This window comes from Copadichromis virginalis, linkage group LG17 (assembly GCF_057382275.1).
Source record: "Copadichromis virginalis isolate Kocher_CV1m ecotype Utaka linkage group LG17, C_Virginalis_male_GT1.1, whole genome shotgun sequence".
NCBI classification, from domain to species: domain Eukaryota; kingdom Metazoa; phylum Chordata; class Actinopteri; order Cichliformes; family Cichlidae; genus Copadichromis; species Copadichromis virginalis.
The window spans coordinates 12,854,874-12,872,055 of record NC_140634.1 but is presented as its reverse complement, the minus strand read 5'-3'; the positions used below and the strand labels follow the sequence as shown (position 1 = coordinate 12,872,055).

At 40.6% G+C, this 17,182-nt stretch overlaps 1 protein-coding gene across 1 annotated transcript in view; it reads right to left on the bottom strand.

The window, feature by feature from the left end:
* The window catches only part of gmds (GDP-mannose 4,6-dehydratase), a 200,959-nt gene that overhangs the window by 162,915 nt on the left and 20,862 nt on the right, over positions 1–17,182 (bottom strand). The window contains exon 4 of the mRNA XM_085436239.1: positions 16,806–16,915. Within this exon, the coding sequence (XP_085292365.1) occupies positions 16,806–16,915 (110 nt within the window). The remainder of the gene's footprint in view (positions 1–16,805; positions 16,916–17,182) is intronic.

Below are 17,182 nucleotides of genomic sequence, written 5' to 3'. Positions count from 1 at the left end.
TGAAACGCAATTTTAAAACAATGGAAAGCACGGCACCTTAAATACTCGCAAACCGCACACACGCAGCTAATGAGTCCTTTGAGACAGAAAACACACACTTGAGCGGGGAATGCGCTAATTTGGTTCCAGGCGAGCCTTGATCCCAGTGAGATACACACACCACTGCAAGCGTGCCACTGAGGGCTGATTGGACGGTGTTAATGTAAACACCAATCAGAGAGTGAGCAAACCCAGCCAGTGGGCTATTACCAAGGCAAGACCGCTCATCATTCACAGTTTACGAAATGATAGTCACTGTCCTCTGAATGACTGTTTTCTCCTATGCTTTGTATGGACTCGGGACATTAAACAGATGCAGAACTTGTGTTTCACGCTCATGTATAAAAAGCCTACAAACGAGCAGCAAATTCTGTAATATAAAGAGTTGTAAAGTGAACTAATTACGAGTTTACTTATTCTCTATTGTGTTACAGCAGTCAGTGCTCATATTAAACATGCCGACAGGGTTTGTAGAAATGCAGTGTACAAGAGTCAAACGTTCAGGCTTCATTACGCTCCAAATGCTGGGTGACAGACAAAGGTTCTGCATGATATGATGGACAGTCCATCTTAGACTTACTGCTCGGTCTCTAAGCGCAGAAGCTCCACCCACCTGCTTTAAAACATCTTTATTTCTGAGGGGCAGCCAATCAGAAGTAAGGTGGTTTAAAGCCAGTGCCAAAAAAAGGATTATTTTGAACTGTGATAATTCAACAATATGTTAGTTGCTTCCCAAAATAAAAAATATGGTCTGAAAAAGTATTAGGTGCCCTTAAAATACACATTTTGCCTTAGAAGCAGTCAAAATGACAGTCATGTTTCTCCAAAACAAATGTAAACAGATGGTTTTACCTTTTTGCAACACTGGGTATTATTTGCTCAGTTGTATAAATCCCAGTGTGTCCTCACTGTTCCACCAAACTGTTCTTAAAGAACAGTTGTGTTTTGGAATTAGCTATCGGGTAATAATAATAGGAAGAATACAGTAAGAGGAGTAACTACAATAAGTAGAAGACCACTTTAAATTTAATACCACGAGAAAAAATATTAACATTTCGTAGAGTAATTCTAACTGTTCATAACTGCATGAGAATCATTTCTTGTTTATAAGCAGTTTAGTCGCCGTAAGGAGCAGCAAAGTCTTGGAATTTGCTAATGTCGTTTAGTTTAAAAAAAAAAAAAAAAAAAAAAAAGATTAACATCTAATGAATTTTAAGCCTCATGACAATGCATTGTTGACAATCTAATAGGTTTTTAAAGAGAGTTTTATTATCCTCAGATGAATAATTTCAACCCCAAAAGGAGCATGATTGCTTCAGTTCATCTAAAATACAAAACTCACCACCAAATTTGGAAACGAAGGGCTTTCACTGCAAAGCTAGGTTAGGCTTTTTTGGAGCAGAATTGGCACGTGAGGACAACATAGATCCCCAACAGTCAAGAGGGCCAATAACACAGGAAATTGTAGCTCCAAACAATGTAACATCCACTACCCACAAACGCTGCTGGATGATACACAAGGAGTCAAAACAACCGCATCACATTACTTACCAGTTAAACAAATTGCATAACAAGCCCACAGACTGTAGTAAGTAGTGGTATTACTGCCTGAGAGTAAACTGCTGGCAGGCTGCACAATAGCCACTTTAGGCCTATAAACGCATCAACACACCGAACAAACAGTGCAGCGCTTTGTGGGGAAACAGGCGTGTTAAATCCTGTGTGTCTCTGGCGTGGGAGCCTCTGCAAACCCGGATGGGGGAGAGACCAAAGGGTAATGGAGAGATGGAGTGAGCTGCAAGAAGATAATGGGATGATGGTAATTCTTTCTGAGGATGGAATTCAGATATGGATAATAAAGGATATACATGGAGGAAGTTTGTCTCCAGAGCGCAATCTGCACTTATGTCTTCAAAAGCCGTCAAAAACAAAACCTTCTGCTTCACTGTATACACTCTCTCACCTCCCCAAACTCTTTCCATCTTCTCTTCATCCCCTATTCTTCCCGTCATGTCATTTTCCCCTGTCATGACTGAGGTGTGTTAATAATTCAGCCCATCTCCCTGTGTGTCTGCTGTGACAGCTGCAGGTGGGAAACCTCGCACAGAGAGCAGAGTTAAGGGGTTTTGTTCGTGCCCTTCCTGTGAAGCGCTTCAGTGGGAGAACACAATGGGATCATACCGAACTACTCAGATGCAGAACAGATTAGTGTGAGCACTTCCCCATTTCAGTTCGTTGTTAATGCACATTTCACGAGTATGTTTCCGTACTACAAATGTTTCAGTACTTATTGTCACAAAGATGAATAATTCATCAACCATGGCTACTGTTTTTTGTTTTTATTCTTATATACTTGTTCAGTTTTTCTGGTATCTAAATCTTGTTTGATCACACTAGACAGCAGCCTGTCCAAGGTATATTCCATCTCCTGCCAAATTCTAACAACCTTTGATCCTAGTTGGATAAATAATAAGAAAACAGATGGAGTGATGGTTGCTTCTCTTCAGCTACTCTGGCTTCCTCCCACATTCCACAGACATGCGTGTTAAGTTAGCTGGTGATTCTAAATTGGCTGTAGGTGTGAATGTAAGTGTGAAAGGCTGTCTGTGTTTGCACTGGCCCTGGCTGCGAACCTGTCCAGGGTTTAGCCTGCCTCTTGACCTGTGACAGCTGGCATAGGTCATTGAGATTTGTGTCGACTTTGAGGTGTAAAATAAAGCGATCGTGGCTCAAGAGTTGGCAGTTCGTCTTGTAATCGGAAAGTTGCCAGTTCGAGCCCCGGCTTGGACAGTCTCGGTCGTTGTGTCCTTGGGCAAGACACTTCACCTACCGCCTACTGGTGATGGCCAGAGGGGCCGATGGCGCGATATGGCAGCCTCGCTTCTGTCAGTCTGCCCCAGGACAGCTCTGGCTACTGTAGCTTGCCTCCACCAGTGTGTGAATGTGAGAGTGAATGAATAGTGGAATTGTAAAGTGCTTTGAGGGTCTCGAAAAGCGCTATATAAATGCAATCCATTATTATTATTATTATTAATAGCTATTAAAAACTGAAGTTGCTTACTACTAGCATCCTACTAGAACCGTGGCAATCATGTCCCAGTACTCTGCAGTCCACAGTCCCATCCCTTCACTGTTCAATTCTTCTGCGGTAAGTACAAAGCAGGAAACCATAGCATGGTTCTAACACAGAAGCTAAATGGAATGTTAATGTGTTAGATGCCAAATTTGCTGTAGCCAAATAAAAATTTAGTCAAGTTGGGTTAACTTGTTTTGGGCACTTAGGTCGGTATCAGAAAGCTCGTTTTCTGATAGGACTATAGCTACCGTCACAGCTTCCTCAAATCCACCAGACTTTGCTGGGTGTGGAAAAATACAAACAAACAAACAAAAAGCAAAACGTAATTTTACCTGTTAGAACGCGCGCCCCCTTGGCTTAGCGCTGTCTCGTTTAGTTTGTTCCAATTTGTGACTTTGGTGTTTTAACATGTCAGACCTGAGGAAAGCTAATATGTTAAAGCTTTAACATGACAGTTCACAAACCAATTGACACCACCATGGTTGTCATGGTTATGTTTTTACCCGTCTTTTTTATGTACAGTCTGTTTAACATGCTAACATGCCAACTCTATAAATGAAACTTTTACACCAAGAATATTAACATTGTTAAATGATAACACAGTTGGCGAAAAAGACCCAAAGTTGTGTTGACAATATAAACTCTTGGGCCCTGAGGTTCATAACCATGATTCTGAATTTGATTATGGTGTTAATATTTAGAGTTGGCAAATACTGTGTAGAAATCACAATTTCCAGAAGGAACTGATGTATTCAGCTGTACTTGAGTGTAGCTATGCATATCTCCCATTCCTTTTCAAATAGTAAGGTACTCTACTAATTCTGCTCTTCGAGGATCAAATACAGCTTGAAGATGTTACTTGGCAATGCTCCATAACCAGAGGATATTTTATTAGTGTGGAGTTGTGTAATAAACAATCCACCACAGGCTGACACTAAGAATATTGTTTTTACAAGCTCTTTTTACAAATTCTTTGGCCATCTTTCCTGCAGGCGGTGAAAACATATTTGAAATATTACTTTAGGAAAGAAGCCTAAGCACAAAGATCAAACTGATCAGTCGGAGTCAAAGAAGGTCCCTTCTGCTTTGTTTGCATGCTGATCTTTTGATATTGCAGCTGGCTGCCTTAGGCCCTCCAGTGCCGGTTGACTTTTCCCTGTGCACCTCCACCCCTGCAGCATTAGAAAATAGCCTCGACTCTGTTCTCAATGATGACTCTCTGCAGCGGAAACCAGCACCCACACATCCCATACTACAAATTAAGCTGCCTGGATGAGTCTCATGAAGGCAGAAGGGCTAGTGGGAAGCAAGAGAGACACACTGAGTAAGTGGTCAGTATGAGAGATCTTTTCCTCCGTGGCAGGGCAGACTCCACACCACTACTGCCAGTAATCTAGTACGCTCAGCTGTCGGGAGCGTGTAGCATGTGGTCGAGGAGGTTCCCAGGCTGGTTTTATTGGTGTGGAAATAAATAAACAGAGCGGACCCTCACCCCATTCATATACATGGATGTTCTGTTGCTGAAAATGTGTGTGGCATTATGGTGATCTAACCATGTGGGCGATGGGAGGACAGTCACAGCCTCTAACCGCAAAGAATGTGGATAGACAAGTCATCATTCTCACTCTCCCCTTCTCTTCTTTTCCTTTGTGTCAGTCATTCATTCAGGCCTCACTTACTTTGTACAAATACCGGAACGTCAGGAAACTGTTGTCTCGGCCAGTCAACAAAATTTTAATAATAAAATGAGACACAGTTACGAACCTACAAAGAATTTCCTCAGTTCCATGTGGCTTATTAGTCTGTTTTACTTTATCGTTGTCTCAGAACTAGAAGTAAGCTGGAATCAGCAAAAAACAGCAAACAGCTGAAACATCTTTTGTTGATTGTTTGCAATTAAATTCGATCTAAAACAAAAAAAAGAGTAAATTTTATACCTTAATTTTAGTGGCCAGACTTACAACTCCCAAACGATAATGCTACTCTCCTCTGGGTTGACCACTGACCACAACTTTATAAGGTAAACATTTGTGTTTTTGAGCATTTTCTGTCCACAAGTGGCCAAACGATCATTAAAGCTTTAACCTCCAGTTTCATTATTTATTATTATTTTTTCATTATTTACTTAAAAAAAATGAAACCATCATAGTGAAAATCAGAAAAACAAATATAGTCATACACCCAAGAGATCTGCCGTCTGACTGGACTCTTTCAGCTTTAATAAGAAATTCAAGGACTGCATTCAAAATAAGTTGAACAGAGGGCGGATTGCTATAACTGAAACGTAATCTCCCACGCAGTCACATGAGACATTGGTTATTACCGGCTATCTGTGATCTGACTAAGCTCTTGGCTCTATATCCCATCAAACCCATGATGATGAAGGAGGATCAGTCCTGCCTGGAGACTGTGTGTCAGATCCCAATGTGGAAGGGCAGAGGGGGATGGGGGTGGGGGTGAGATCTCCTGGGATCACCGTGGAGCTCCGAGACAAAAGGGACATTGTGGCACAGACTGACCCATCCAAGAAAACATTACTTCCTGTCCCACCAGCTCCAGCAAATGAACAGCTCACTTCCCAGAACTAAGTCTCTTTTTAACATCATCTGCTGTTAACTGTTTCCAGCAGCAGTCACTCCTGACCATATGCAGACACAGTAACTATTTGCAGAAGAACTGAATTTAAAACAGTCTTGAAAAATACAAACAGGCAAAGAACATGATAAGTCATTACCCATTTATTGGTAGGAAAAAATCCAAGGAGGTGACAGACAAAACATGAGCTGAGAGTTTGGGTAGCTTGTTGATCTATCCATGTAATGAAAACATCAACCTGAAAATGTCACTAGTAAGCAACGCTTGTCTAAGATTTAGTGTTAAAAAGATTACTTTGGGACTTCCGGTGTCATGGTGGCGAGAGTAGCAGCATAAACAGGAGCTCCTGCATCGATAGCTAAAATAATCCGCAATTCAAGAATATAGTCCATTAGAAGCGACTTTCCCCTCAAGAATAATGAGCGGAGATAAAAATAAGAAGGGACGAGCCCCAGGCCGAAGCTTAGAAACGCGACTTGAGAGTAAGACAAATGAAACACGCTTTGAGCAAGAGGGCGAGAAGATGGCGGCGGAGGCCACAACATCAGCACTAGGCCCCCTCAGACAGGTGGTGAGTGAAGTAGTGGCAGAGGGCATGCAAGACCTTAAGGCAGAGATGAAGAAGGAGCTATCACTCGTGAGAACAAGTTTGAAAGAGGACATGAAAGCCCAAATGAGCGAGTTAACACACGAGATAACTCAACAGGTTACCGCCGCCACAAGCAGGATGGAGGAGGTGGGGAAACGTCTGGAAGAAATGGAAAGAAACATGGTAGGGAAGGAGAAATGGGACATTGGAGTGAGGGATGCCATTGTTCAGCTGCTGGATAACCAGAGGCAGCTCCAAGAGAAGGTTACGGATTTGGAGGGGCGCTCACGCCGTAATAACATACGGATATATGGCATCCCTGAGAACATAGAAGGCACCTCCATGCTAAGGTATGTGGAAAGCATGATGATATCGGAATATGGCACGTCGATCCCCCTTTGATCATGGAGTGGTGAGGGTCCGATGCAGGTGACTCACATGTTTTTTGTTTTTGTTTTTTAGTTTCCTTTTTTCTTTTAAAATAGGAAACGAGAGGGGCCCCACACTGTGGCATTTCCCCCCAGACTGAGAGGAGAGAAAAAAACCTCTCTTATTGAAGACCTGGTTAATTTGATTAAGACAAGTTCTGTCTTTGTTCATGTGTGTTTATTATGTGTTCTGAGGGCTGGGAGTATTGTTATGTTGGTGCAGGAAAATAAGTTGGAAATACATAGAACATATGCAGTATTATAAGGTATTGTCTTTGAATATAAATATATAAAGAATCCCATTAAGAGGAGTAAGATAGTTTCAAAGCTAAAAAGGGAAAAAAAATCGATATTGCGTTTCTACAAGAAACGCAATATCAAAGGAAGAACATGAGAAGTGGAAGAGAATGGCATTCAAAAATATTTATTATGCCTCACATAGATCTGGCAAAAAAAGAGGAGTGGCCATTCTGATACCGAACAAGGTTGGTTTTGAGTTTACTGGAGAACATAAAGATAAAGTGGGAAGATTTGTGTTGGTGAAAGGGAAAATGGAACAGGAAGACGTCACGCTGTGTAATATATATGCACCCCCTGGTAGTAGTACAGGGTTCTTTAAGGAGATATTCAGTCTTATTGCCACAGAAAGTGTTGGTACATGTATATGTGCAGGAGATTTTAATTTACTTCTCCATCCAAAATGGGATACAACTAGCCGAGACCAGAGGGGAACTAAATTAGAGAAACAAGTAAAAACAATGTTATCTGAGTTGGGGCTTATAGATATATGGAGATATTTACAAAAAAATGAACGCAAATTTACATTTTATTCAGTGAGACATGATATGTACTCGAGGATTGATTATTTCTTTACTTTTAGTAAAGATCTCCCAGAGTGAAGGATTGTATAATAGGACAGAGAGATTTATCTGATCATTCAGGACTGACTATGAAGATTGGGTTTAAAGTTAGCCCCAAAAACACTTTATGGAGGCTTAACACAGGTCTGTTAAATAATGACTCGTTTAAAAGAGAAATGGGACAGGAGTTAAAAACATATTTAGAACTCAATGACAATGGAACAGTTAATCCTACAATTTTATGGGATGCGGCTAAGGCATACCTTAGGGGTAAAATTATTGTAAAAGGTGCAGTCCTAAAGAAGGTGAGAGCAAAAAAGCTGTCAGATTTGCAGGAAAATTTGGAAAAATTGGAACAACTGCACACCGTTACAAGGTGCCCCCAGGTATTGGAGCAGATGAGGCCGGTTAAACAGGAGATCCACAAAATTTTAAGTGAGGAAATTGAAAAAAAATTAAAATATAATAGACAACGGTGGTATGAGGCAGGACCCAAAGCTGCTAGGCTATTATCATGGAGACTCAGGAGGCAACAACAGGAGAACACTATTCATAAAGTTCGAAATTTAAAAAAAAAAAAAAGATAACTAATAAACTCGAAGAAATTCAGAGAGCATTTGAAGAATATTACGCTGAGCTATACACACAACCGGATAAAGCAGATGAGCATAAGATTCAGATTTCTATAAATCTACCATTTATAGGTAAGCAGCAGAATGAAAAACTCATCAGAGAAATATCAGCAGCCCTCATCTGGGACTCTCCTCAGCTCTTACTGGGACAGTGGCGCGGCTGCCCCTCTGTTGGTCTTCCTTGGTCTCTTGTGTTCTGGGGGCCTCTGGATGTCTGGAGTTTTGATCTCCTCCATACCTGCTTCATACCCTGGAGGACGGGGCTGTGGCTCCCCCACACTCCCTAGCAGATCGTTACATGGAGAAACCTTTGGAATACAAGCATGCTGATCCACACAGGTATGCACACAGGTGTACACACGGGTATTCACAGACGCGGACTACAGCTTTCTTGGCTGCTGCCTCAAAGCACATTGTGCGCTGTCTATCTTGCGTGCTGCACAATATCGTTTATTACTTAGTATCTACTGATATCTACTGCTAGCTAGTTTATTGTGATGGTGCCGTTTTTTTTATTATGTTGCTCTTTGTTGTTTGCTTTCTCTTCTGTTTTTTTCTCCATACAGGTGACCCAGGTGTTTTGTTTTTTTTGTTTGTTTGTTTTTTTTTCTTTCTTCCCCCCTTCTCACCGTCTCTTCTCCCCTTTGGTTTTCTTTCTCTCCCTCTCTTTCATTCTTTCTCCCTGTCCTATCCCCCAGTCATGTCTGTCCCGTTTGTAGGAACTGAAAATAAAATAAATACATAATTATAATAAAGGTCAATCAAATGGACCAATATGGCAAGGCCATGATGATCCACTTGGTAAAATAAATCCGCTTGGCATCTTTCTTGGCCTTAAGACAACAATTCTGATGGCTAAAGATCCAAACGGGACACAAAAAAAAAAAAAAAAAAAAAAGAGAAATATCAGCAGAGGCGGAGCCAGACATTTGAAACACCCGGGGCTTAGCCCTAAAGGGTAGTATGCATGTGGGATTTTTTTTTTTGGGGTTGGGGGGGTGGGGTTAGAAATGACTGAAAGATTAATAGGCTCTGTTTTGAGTTTTGTTCAAAAAAGAATGACTTCATATAGGGAAATATATATATCACACATGCAGGACACCTTAAACTAGTTTTTTAATTAAGCAGCAAGACAGAACGAAGTCGGGGCTGTATCAAGACACAGGGACTAAACCCCAATTCAACCAGACGCAGAACTGATCCAGAATTAAAACAGGACTACAACAGTTCAAAATCAGGACTACTGAGGACTTAACCAAGACAGAACCAGAATCAGAACTAGATGATAGTAGCACTAAAAATCATCATAGACCTGCACTACACTTATTTTTTTAAATCTACCAAAGTACAATATTTAGATTGAGAAAAGTTTATATAATTATTTTGGCCTTGTTGTGCAAACAAGCCTGCATAACTTAATAAATATAGAATTTGAAAAATAGCAAACCTAAAAAGAAACACTAGGTACGAGATACATGAGTACCTATGATACGGTGATACTTTTGGCAAACGACCATTTGACTAACATGTGTGTCTCACCTGCTCTTGTTCATCTGTTCTGTCCTCATTCTGCTCTCTCTCTCTGTTCCTCTCTCTCTCTCTTTGTGCTGACAATCATAAAATATACAGTTGAAACCAGATATTTACAAACTCTTCAGATCAAAACAAACACTTTTTTAATTGTAACATCAAATCAGACTAAATGTTTATTTTTTTAGATTGATAAATATAAAAAACATATTTGTTAACTTTAAGAGTAAAGAGAGAAACTATCTGTATTTCTTAATTGCAAATGGCACCAAATTGTATTCAAACTGAGCCACACTTATGGAGCTCCACAGTTCTTTTCCTGGTGTTTTGGTTGACATCTCTTGATTTTCCCATTTCAAAGAAGAAGGCTCTGTGTTTTGCCTTATATGCATCCACAGCTGTGCCACCAGTTTACTCACATGGACTCTACTAACCTATCAGAAGCTTCTTCAGCTCAGAATGGAATCGTCTGGAGTTTTCTTATTAATTAACAAACTTAGTGTATATGTACTCCTAAATTTGATGAAAGTGATAATAAATAGACAGATCTCTCTCTCTTTATTCTGACATTTAACTAATTCAAAAGATATTTCAATATTTATCTAAAACAAAAGTTTACTCTAAATTGATGTTGTACAGTAAAAATGTTTTATGTTTTCTCCATAAAGTGTATGTAAATATCTGGTTACAAATGTGAATATCCTGCTGTGTACTGAAATCCCTCTTGTTTTGCATAGAAATATACTGAACAACATACAAAGCACAATATATAAAATAACATTTACCTGAGTTTTTTCTTTGAAAGAACCCTCTAATGTCCATTCTTATATTTCAGTACATAACTGAAACCGATTTAGTCGGGGAGGGTAAGAACTGAAAATATGAAATAAATACACGTAAGCTAAGACTCTAAAAAATAGCATTTGTTCGGCTTTTCATTTCGCCATTTGTTGATTCACTTGAAGAGCAAGTAACGTAATATTGGTCAAGTGATCAGTTTCATATCAATCTTTCGTGATGCACAGTCATATTTACATTATTTATACGGTACGAATGATTTGCTTTGGTACCTGGTCAAACTTAAGCTCTCCTTAGTATGGCTGGCTCTGTTTCTCCAACAGCGCACTAACAGGTAGCAGCTGCCCCGCCCCCTCGCTCAGTCGCTTAGTGCCTGAGCTCGGATCATACCAATATCAGGGGGGATTCACGCACAGTCGTAAATTCCCACAGTGTGCACTATGTGCTTCGAATATTGTGTGTACTTTTTGTTTTATACAGTTGTCAGCCAGGCATCTAACTATGAAAAAATTACACTCCAAAAGACCCCGGGCTTCTGACAAAACAACCCGGGCTTAAGCCCAGTAAGCCACCCCCACGCTCCGCCCCTGAATATCAGCAGAAGAGATTAACATTGGGATCTCAAAACTCAAGACTTTTAAAGCCCCAGGATGTGATGGATTTCCACCAGAGTGGTATAGGCAGATGAGGGAACCCTTAATCTCGCTACTAAAGGCCTCTTTTAATTACACTCTGAGTGGGGGGGCGCTCCCACCATCGTGGCGGGAGGCGTATATCTCTGTCATACCAAAAGCAGGGAAGGATAAAACTGACCCCAGAGGTTATAGACCTATTAGCGTGTTAAATATAGACTATAAACTATTTTGGCTAGGAGATTGAGTACATTGATGCCCACGCTGATAGAGGAGGATCAAACTGGCTTCATTGGTAACAGACAAACACACGATAATATCAGAAGGGCCATTCATATTATTGACCGGATACTTAAAGGGAAAACTGGAACAGTTCTCATTGGGCTTGATGCGGAAAAGGCATACGATACGGTCGGGTGGGAATTTCTGTTTCATGTGTTGAAGAGATTTGGGCTATGTGACAAGCAGAGATGGGCAGTTACTGTAATCTGATTACTTTTTTCAAGTAACGAGTAAAGTAAGGGATTACTATTGCAAAAACGGTAATTAGATTACCGTTACTTTCCCGTAGGAACGCTGCGTTACCGCGTTACTAAAACCGTGATTTTTTGCGAGAATGTCTCACGACAGTGACGTAAGCGAGTGCGCCGTTAGTGACAACAGCTGTGTGCAGATCAACAATGAATCACATATCAATTGTGGGAGAGAGTATGAGCATGCAGCGTTTAAAGCGTGGAAGTACTGACCTTACTTTAAGTTTGATTCCATAAAAAGGGACAAAAACATTAGCGTCCATCGTGCGTGGGAAGAAAACTTCTTTTTACAGCGAAAAAAACCCCTAAACTTCTAAGCAAGCACCGAGTGCGCAACGACGTAATGGGAAACTCACAGAGAAACTCGCGGATTCTTCAACTGACCGCGGCACACCTGCACCAGGGTAAACCTCCGCCTACCGCAGTCCTGCTTTACAGGAGAAAATAGAGCAACAGGACCGCTGAGTCTTTGACTTTATTTATTTTCTGCTGTGTTTTACTTGCATCTATTTGAAAGATGTGAGTGTAAACACAAAAAATATTTTATTTTATTTTATGTGCTGGAATGTGCAGAAAATATGTTTAAATGTTAAACTAATTTATTCAAGTCAGAGAATGTTGCATATAATTACATTTTTGCTTGATGCATAAAGTTAAAAGATTAAAACTGATAAAACAAGTTTAAAAAAAGAGACTTTTCCATTTGATTACATTTTGTATGATGGATTATGTAGAAAAAGTAGAATTGGGCTGAAAGATCTATCGCTTTATCACCTCTTCAGGTTGTAAATCGTGTTTTTAAAAAGTAACTAAGTAACTAAGTAATTAATTACTTTTGAAAATAAGTAATCAGTAAAGTAACGGGATTACTTTTTTGGGGAAGTAATCAGTAATTAGTTACTGATTACTTTTTTCAAGTAACTTGACCAACACTGGTGACAAGTTTATTCAATGTACAGGGAGTGCAGAATTATTAGGCAAGTTGTATTTTTGAGGAATAATTTTATTATTGAACAACAACCATGTTCTCAATGAACCCAAAAAACTCATTAATATCAAAGCTGAATGTTTTTGGAAGTAGTTTTTAGTTTGTTTTTAGTTTTAACTATTTTAGGGGGATATCTGTGTGTGCAGGTGACTATTACTGTGCATAATTATTAGGCAACTTAACAACAAACAAATATATACCCATTTCAATTATTTATTTTTACCAGTGAAACCAATATAACATCTCCACATTCACAAATATACATTTCTGACATTCAAAAACAAAACAAAAACAAATCAGCGACCAATATAGCCACCTTTCTTTGCAAGGACACTCAAAAGCCTGCCATCCATGGATTCTGTCAGTGTTTTGATCTGTTCACCATCAACATTGCGTGCAGCAGCAACCACAGCCTCCCAGACACTGTTCAGAGAGGTGTACTGTTTTCCCTCCTTGTAAATCTCACATTTGATGATGGACCACAGGTTCTCAATGGGGTTCAGATCAGGTGAACAAGGTGGCCATGTCATTAGTTTTTCTTCTTTTATACCCTTTCTTGCCAGCCACGCTGTGGAGTACTTGGACGCGTGTGATGGAGCATTGTCCTGCATGAAAATCATGTTTTTCTTGAAGGATGCAGACTTCTTCCTGTACCACTGCTTGAAGAAGGTGTCTTCCAGAAACTGGCAGTAGGACTGGGAGTTGAGCTTGACTCCATCCTAAACCCGAAAAGGCCCCACAAGCTCATCTTTGATGATACCAGCCCAAACCAGTACTCCACCTCCACCTTGCTGGCGTCTGAGTCGGACTGGAGCTCTCTGCCCTTTACCAATCCAGCCACGGGCCCATCCATCTGGCCCATCAAGACTCACTCTCATTTCATCAGTCCATAAAACCTTAGAAAAACCAGTCTTGAGATATTTCTTGTCCCAGTCTTGACGTTTCAGCTTGTGTGTCTTGTTCAGTGGTGGTCGTCTTTCAGCCTTTCTTACCTTGGCCATGTCTCTGAGTATTGCACACCTTGTGCTTTTGGGCACTCCAGTGATGTTGCAGCTCTGAAATATGGCCAAACTGGTGGCAAGTGGCATCTTGGCAGCTGCACGCTTGACTTTTCTCAGTTCATGGGCAGTTATTTTGCGCCTTGGTTTTTCCACACGCTTCTTGCGACCCTGTTGACTATTTTGAATGAAACGCTTGATTGTTCGATGATCACGCTTCAGAAGCTTTGCAATTTTGAGACTGCTGCATCCCTCTGCAAGATATCTCACTATTTTTGACTTTTCTGAGCCTGTCAAGTCCTTCTTTTGACCCATTTTGCCAAAGGAAAGGATGTTGCCTAATAATTATGCACACCTGATATAGGGTGTTGATGTCATTAGACCACACCCCTTCTCATTACAGAGATGCACAACACCTAATATGCTTAATTGGTAGTAGGCTTTCGAGCCTATACAGCTTGGAGTAAGACAACATGCATGAAGAGGATGATGTGGACAAAATACTCATTTTCCTAATAATTCTGCACTCCCTGTATAAGAATGATTTATATGTCTCCAACAGCGAGGATCAAAGTTAATGGAAGCCTCTCAAATCGGATAACACTACAACCTGGCTGTAGGCAGGGCTGCCCGCTGAGCCCACTGCTCTTTAACCTTTTCATTGAACCGTTGGCTCAATGCATCAGGGAAGAGACTCGATTGGCGGGGGTTACAACGGGGAATGTGGAAAATAAAATTTGCTTGTATGCAGACGACGTGCTGGTAGCGCTAGGAAACCCGGAAGAGGGAATTCCTCTGCTTATGGAAATACTGGAAGAATATGGCAGACTGTCTGGTTATAGACTAAAAATTCAAAAAACTCAAATCTTGACATTTTTTTTTTAACCCCTCAAGACAATTGGTAGCAAGCTATAGATTCGGATGGCATCAATCTCAAATGGAGTATTTGGGGATCCTGCTGACAAAAGACCTTGCATTGTTCTATGAAGTTAATTATAATCGGGTGAACAAGAAGATATATGAAGATCTGGAGAGGTGGGGTCTGCTCCACCTCGATCTGGGCAGCAGAGTTAGAGCAATAAAGATAAATATCCTCCCAAAGCTGCTATATTTGTTTGCAGCGCTTCCAGTGGAGGTTCCAGCAAAACAATTTAGGGAGTGGGATATGCATTGCTCAAGATTCATATGGGGAAATAAAAGGCCAAGAGTGAAATATGCAACAATGCAGCTGCCTGGTGAGCGGTGGGGCATGGCTCTACCGTGCTTTGAGGATTACTATCTGGCAGCCCAGATCAGACCTCTAGTGTGCTGGTGTAACTCTAAGTTTGAGGCAAAATGGAAGGACATTGAGCTTTCTTTGATGGATTTCCCAATACAGTCTGTTCTGGGGTCTCTTGAGAGTTTACCACAGGCATATCAGATGCAAAATTTATGTGTAAGTTTTTCCCTGAAAATATGGGCAGACGTGATTAAAATATTTGGTCTTAATAGGGAAATAGGGTTGCTGGGATGGCCAGCGTATCTCCCACGCTTCCTTCCAGCATTGTTAGACCATAAATTCAGGGAGTGGTCCAGGCATGGAATCACTGCAATCTGTAAGATAGTGAAGCATGGGGAGCTGATAAATTTTGAGGACGTGTCAGATTTACGAGATCGGCAGGGAAGATTTTTATCGTTACCTACAGGTTCGGAGCTTCTTCCAGAAGGAACAGAGGCGGTGGTTTACGACACCAACTCTCTGCCATCTATAATCCAGTTTTGAGATCCCTTCCCAGACGCCTTAACGCCCACTCACATCCTGGGCCATCTGATCTCAGGAATTTGCATGATAAGGTGGGGCCAGGTTTCACAATGAACTCACCCGAAACTCTGGCTGATTGGTACCCACATCCAGTTTCACACCTTGGCTCGGTTCCACAGAAAGATCCGCAAATACTGAACCGGGAATATGTAGGGGTCGACTGTATCGTCTCTGATATTCATTTATCAGTGTCAGCAAGACTACGCAGACTAAGCCAAATGTCTTGAAAGTTGTCAGTAACCCATTATATTGGTGATATTTATAACTCAAAACTCTTTTCATATGATAAAGCATCTGTACTTTGTTTAGGATTACAGACCAATGAAACCAGAATCTAACATTGTCAGATTTCACTGGAATACTTTTATTATAATGCCACAAAAGAGAAACCAAATCTACTTTGTAACTAACTTTATTCATACTTATCTGGTCTAACGTCATGGTTTGAAGGTTCACCATCATTAGAGTGCTGCTGGAATGCAAATTCATTGTTATCAAGTCTCTTTATCAGTTTTTTTTTTTCCTATATCCTTCTTCAAAGCAAATCCATGAGCAGTGGTTCCAGGGAATGGGAAGACGATTAAGAATGTTTATAGGAAAAGCACTCTTACTCCATCCAAAATCTCACAACTGCGTACTACCTACTCACTATGGTTCCCTTTGTTCAGGATACTTTTGTGTAAATAAAAAAAGAACTAGGTATCTTTGAAGACTTCCTGAGATTGTGTGTTACCAAGGAAACAATCTTGTTTGAGATGACACTACTAGAGACTAACATGTTAAAAATGACATAGTTATAAAATGAAATTATAGATTTGAATATTTCCTTTTAGTTTTTGAAGTAAGATCCAGTCCAGTAATGTCTCATTTGTGACACCACTGCATTGCACTTTGATAGAAATATGTAGCCACTGCTTACAAGATGCAGTGCTCCCTCAGACATAGTAGCGTGTTACCCAGTGGTACTAAATGTGTGCACTAACTCTTAATTATCATTTTGACGTATTAAATACAAATGATGTGGTATGCAGCATTACTGCGTGGCTCCACAGTGTCGTTTTTTTACACATTTGCTTGGTAAGCGAAAGGTTACTGATTCAATTCCAGTCCGAGTCACAAATCCTCTCTGGGGTTGTATAAGCAATTTAAAACATACAGCCATGATCCACAGTGACAAAGGAGCAGCTGAAAGTAGCTTTTCAAATACTGTAGCGTGTTAATATGGGATTTGGGATAGAGCTTTGATTTGAAAGTACACTGCACAAACTAAAGAACCACGAGTGTTGTGACTTTGGGATCACACTACCTTGACGTGACTCTGAGCACCCAGGTTGTAGATCTCTGTAGGCTTCACCTGGCTTATGATCTTCACCAGACATGTGCTGTCAGTCAGGTCACCATAATGCAACTTCAAGTCTGATAGAGAGTGGGACAGCAAAACACATTTTCTTATCTCAACACCAAAAGAAAATAAATAAATAAATAAAAATCACACTTGTTGCTCCTTCATGTATTCACTCCTGATGACCAATGGAAGTCTAAGTCCTAATATCAGGATCAAGACCAACAAAAAAATATATTATTGTGTTTCTCCTTCCCCTCATCCTCAACCGGTCACAGCAGATGGCTGTCGCTCCCTGAGCCTGGTTCTGCCAGATGTTAAAAGGGAGTTTCTCCTTCCCG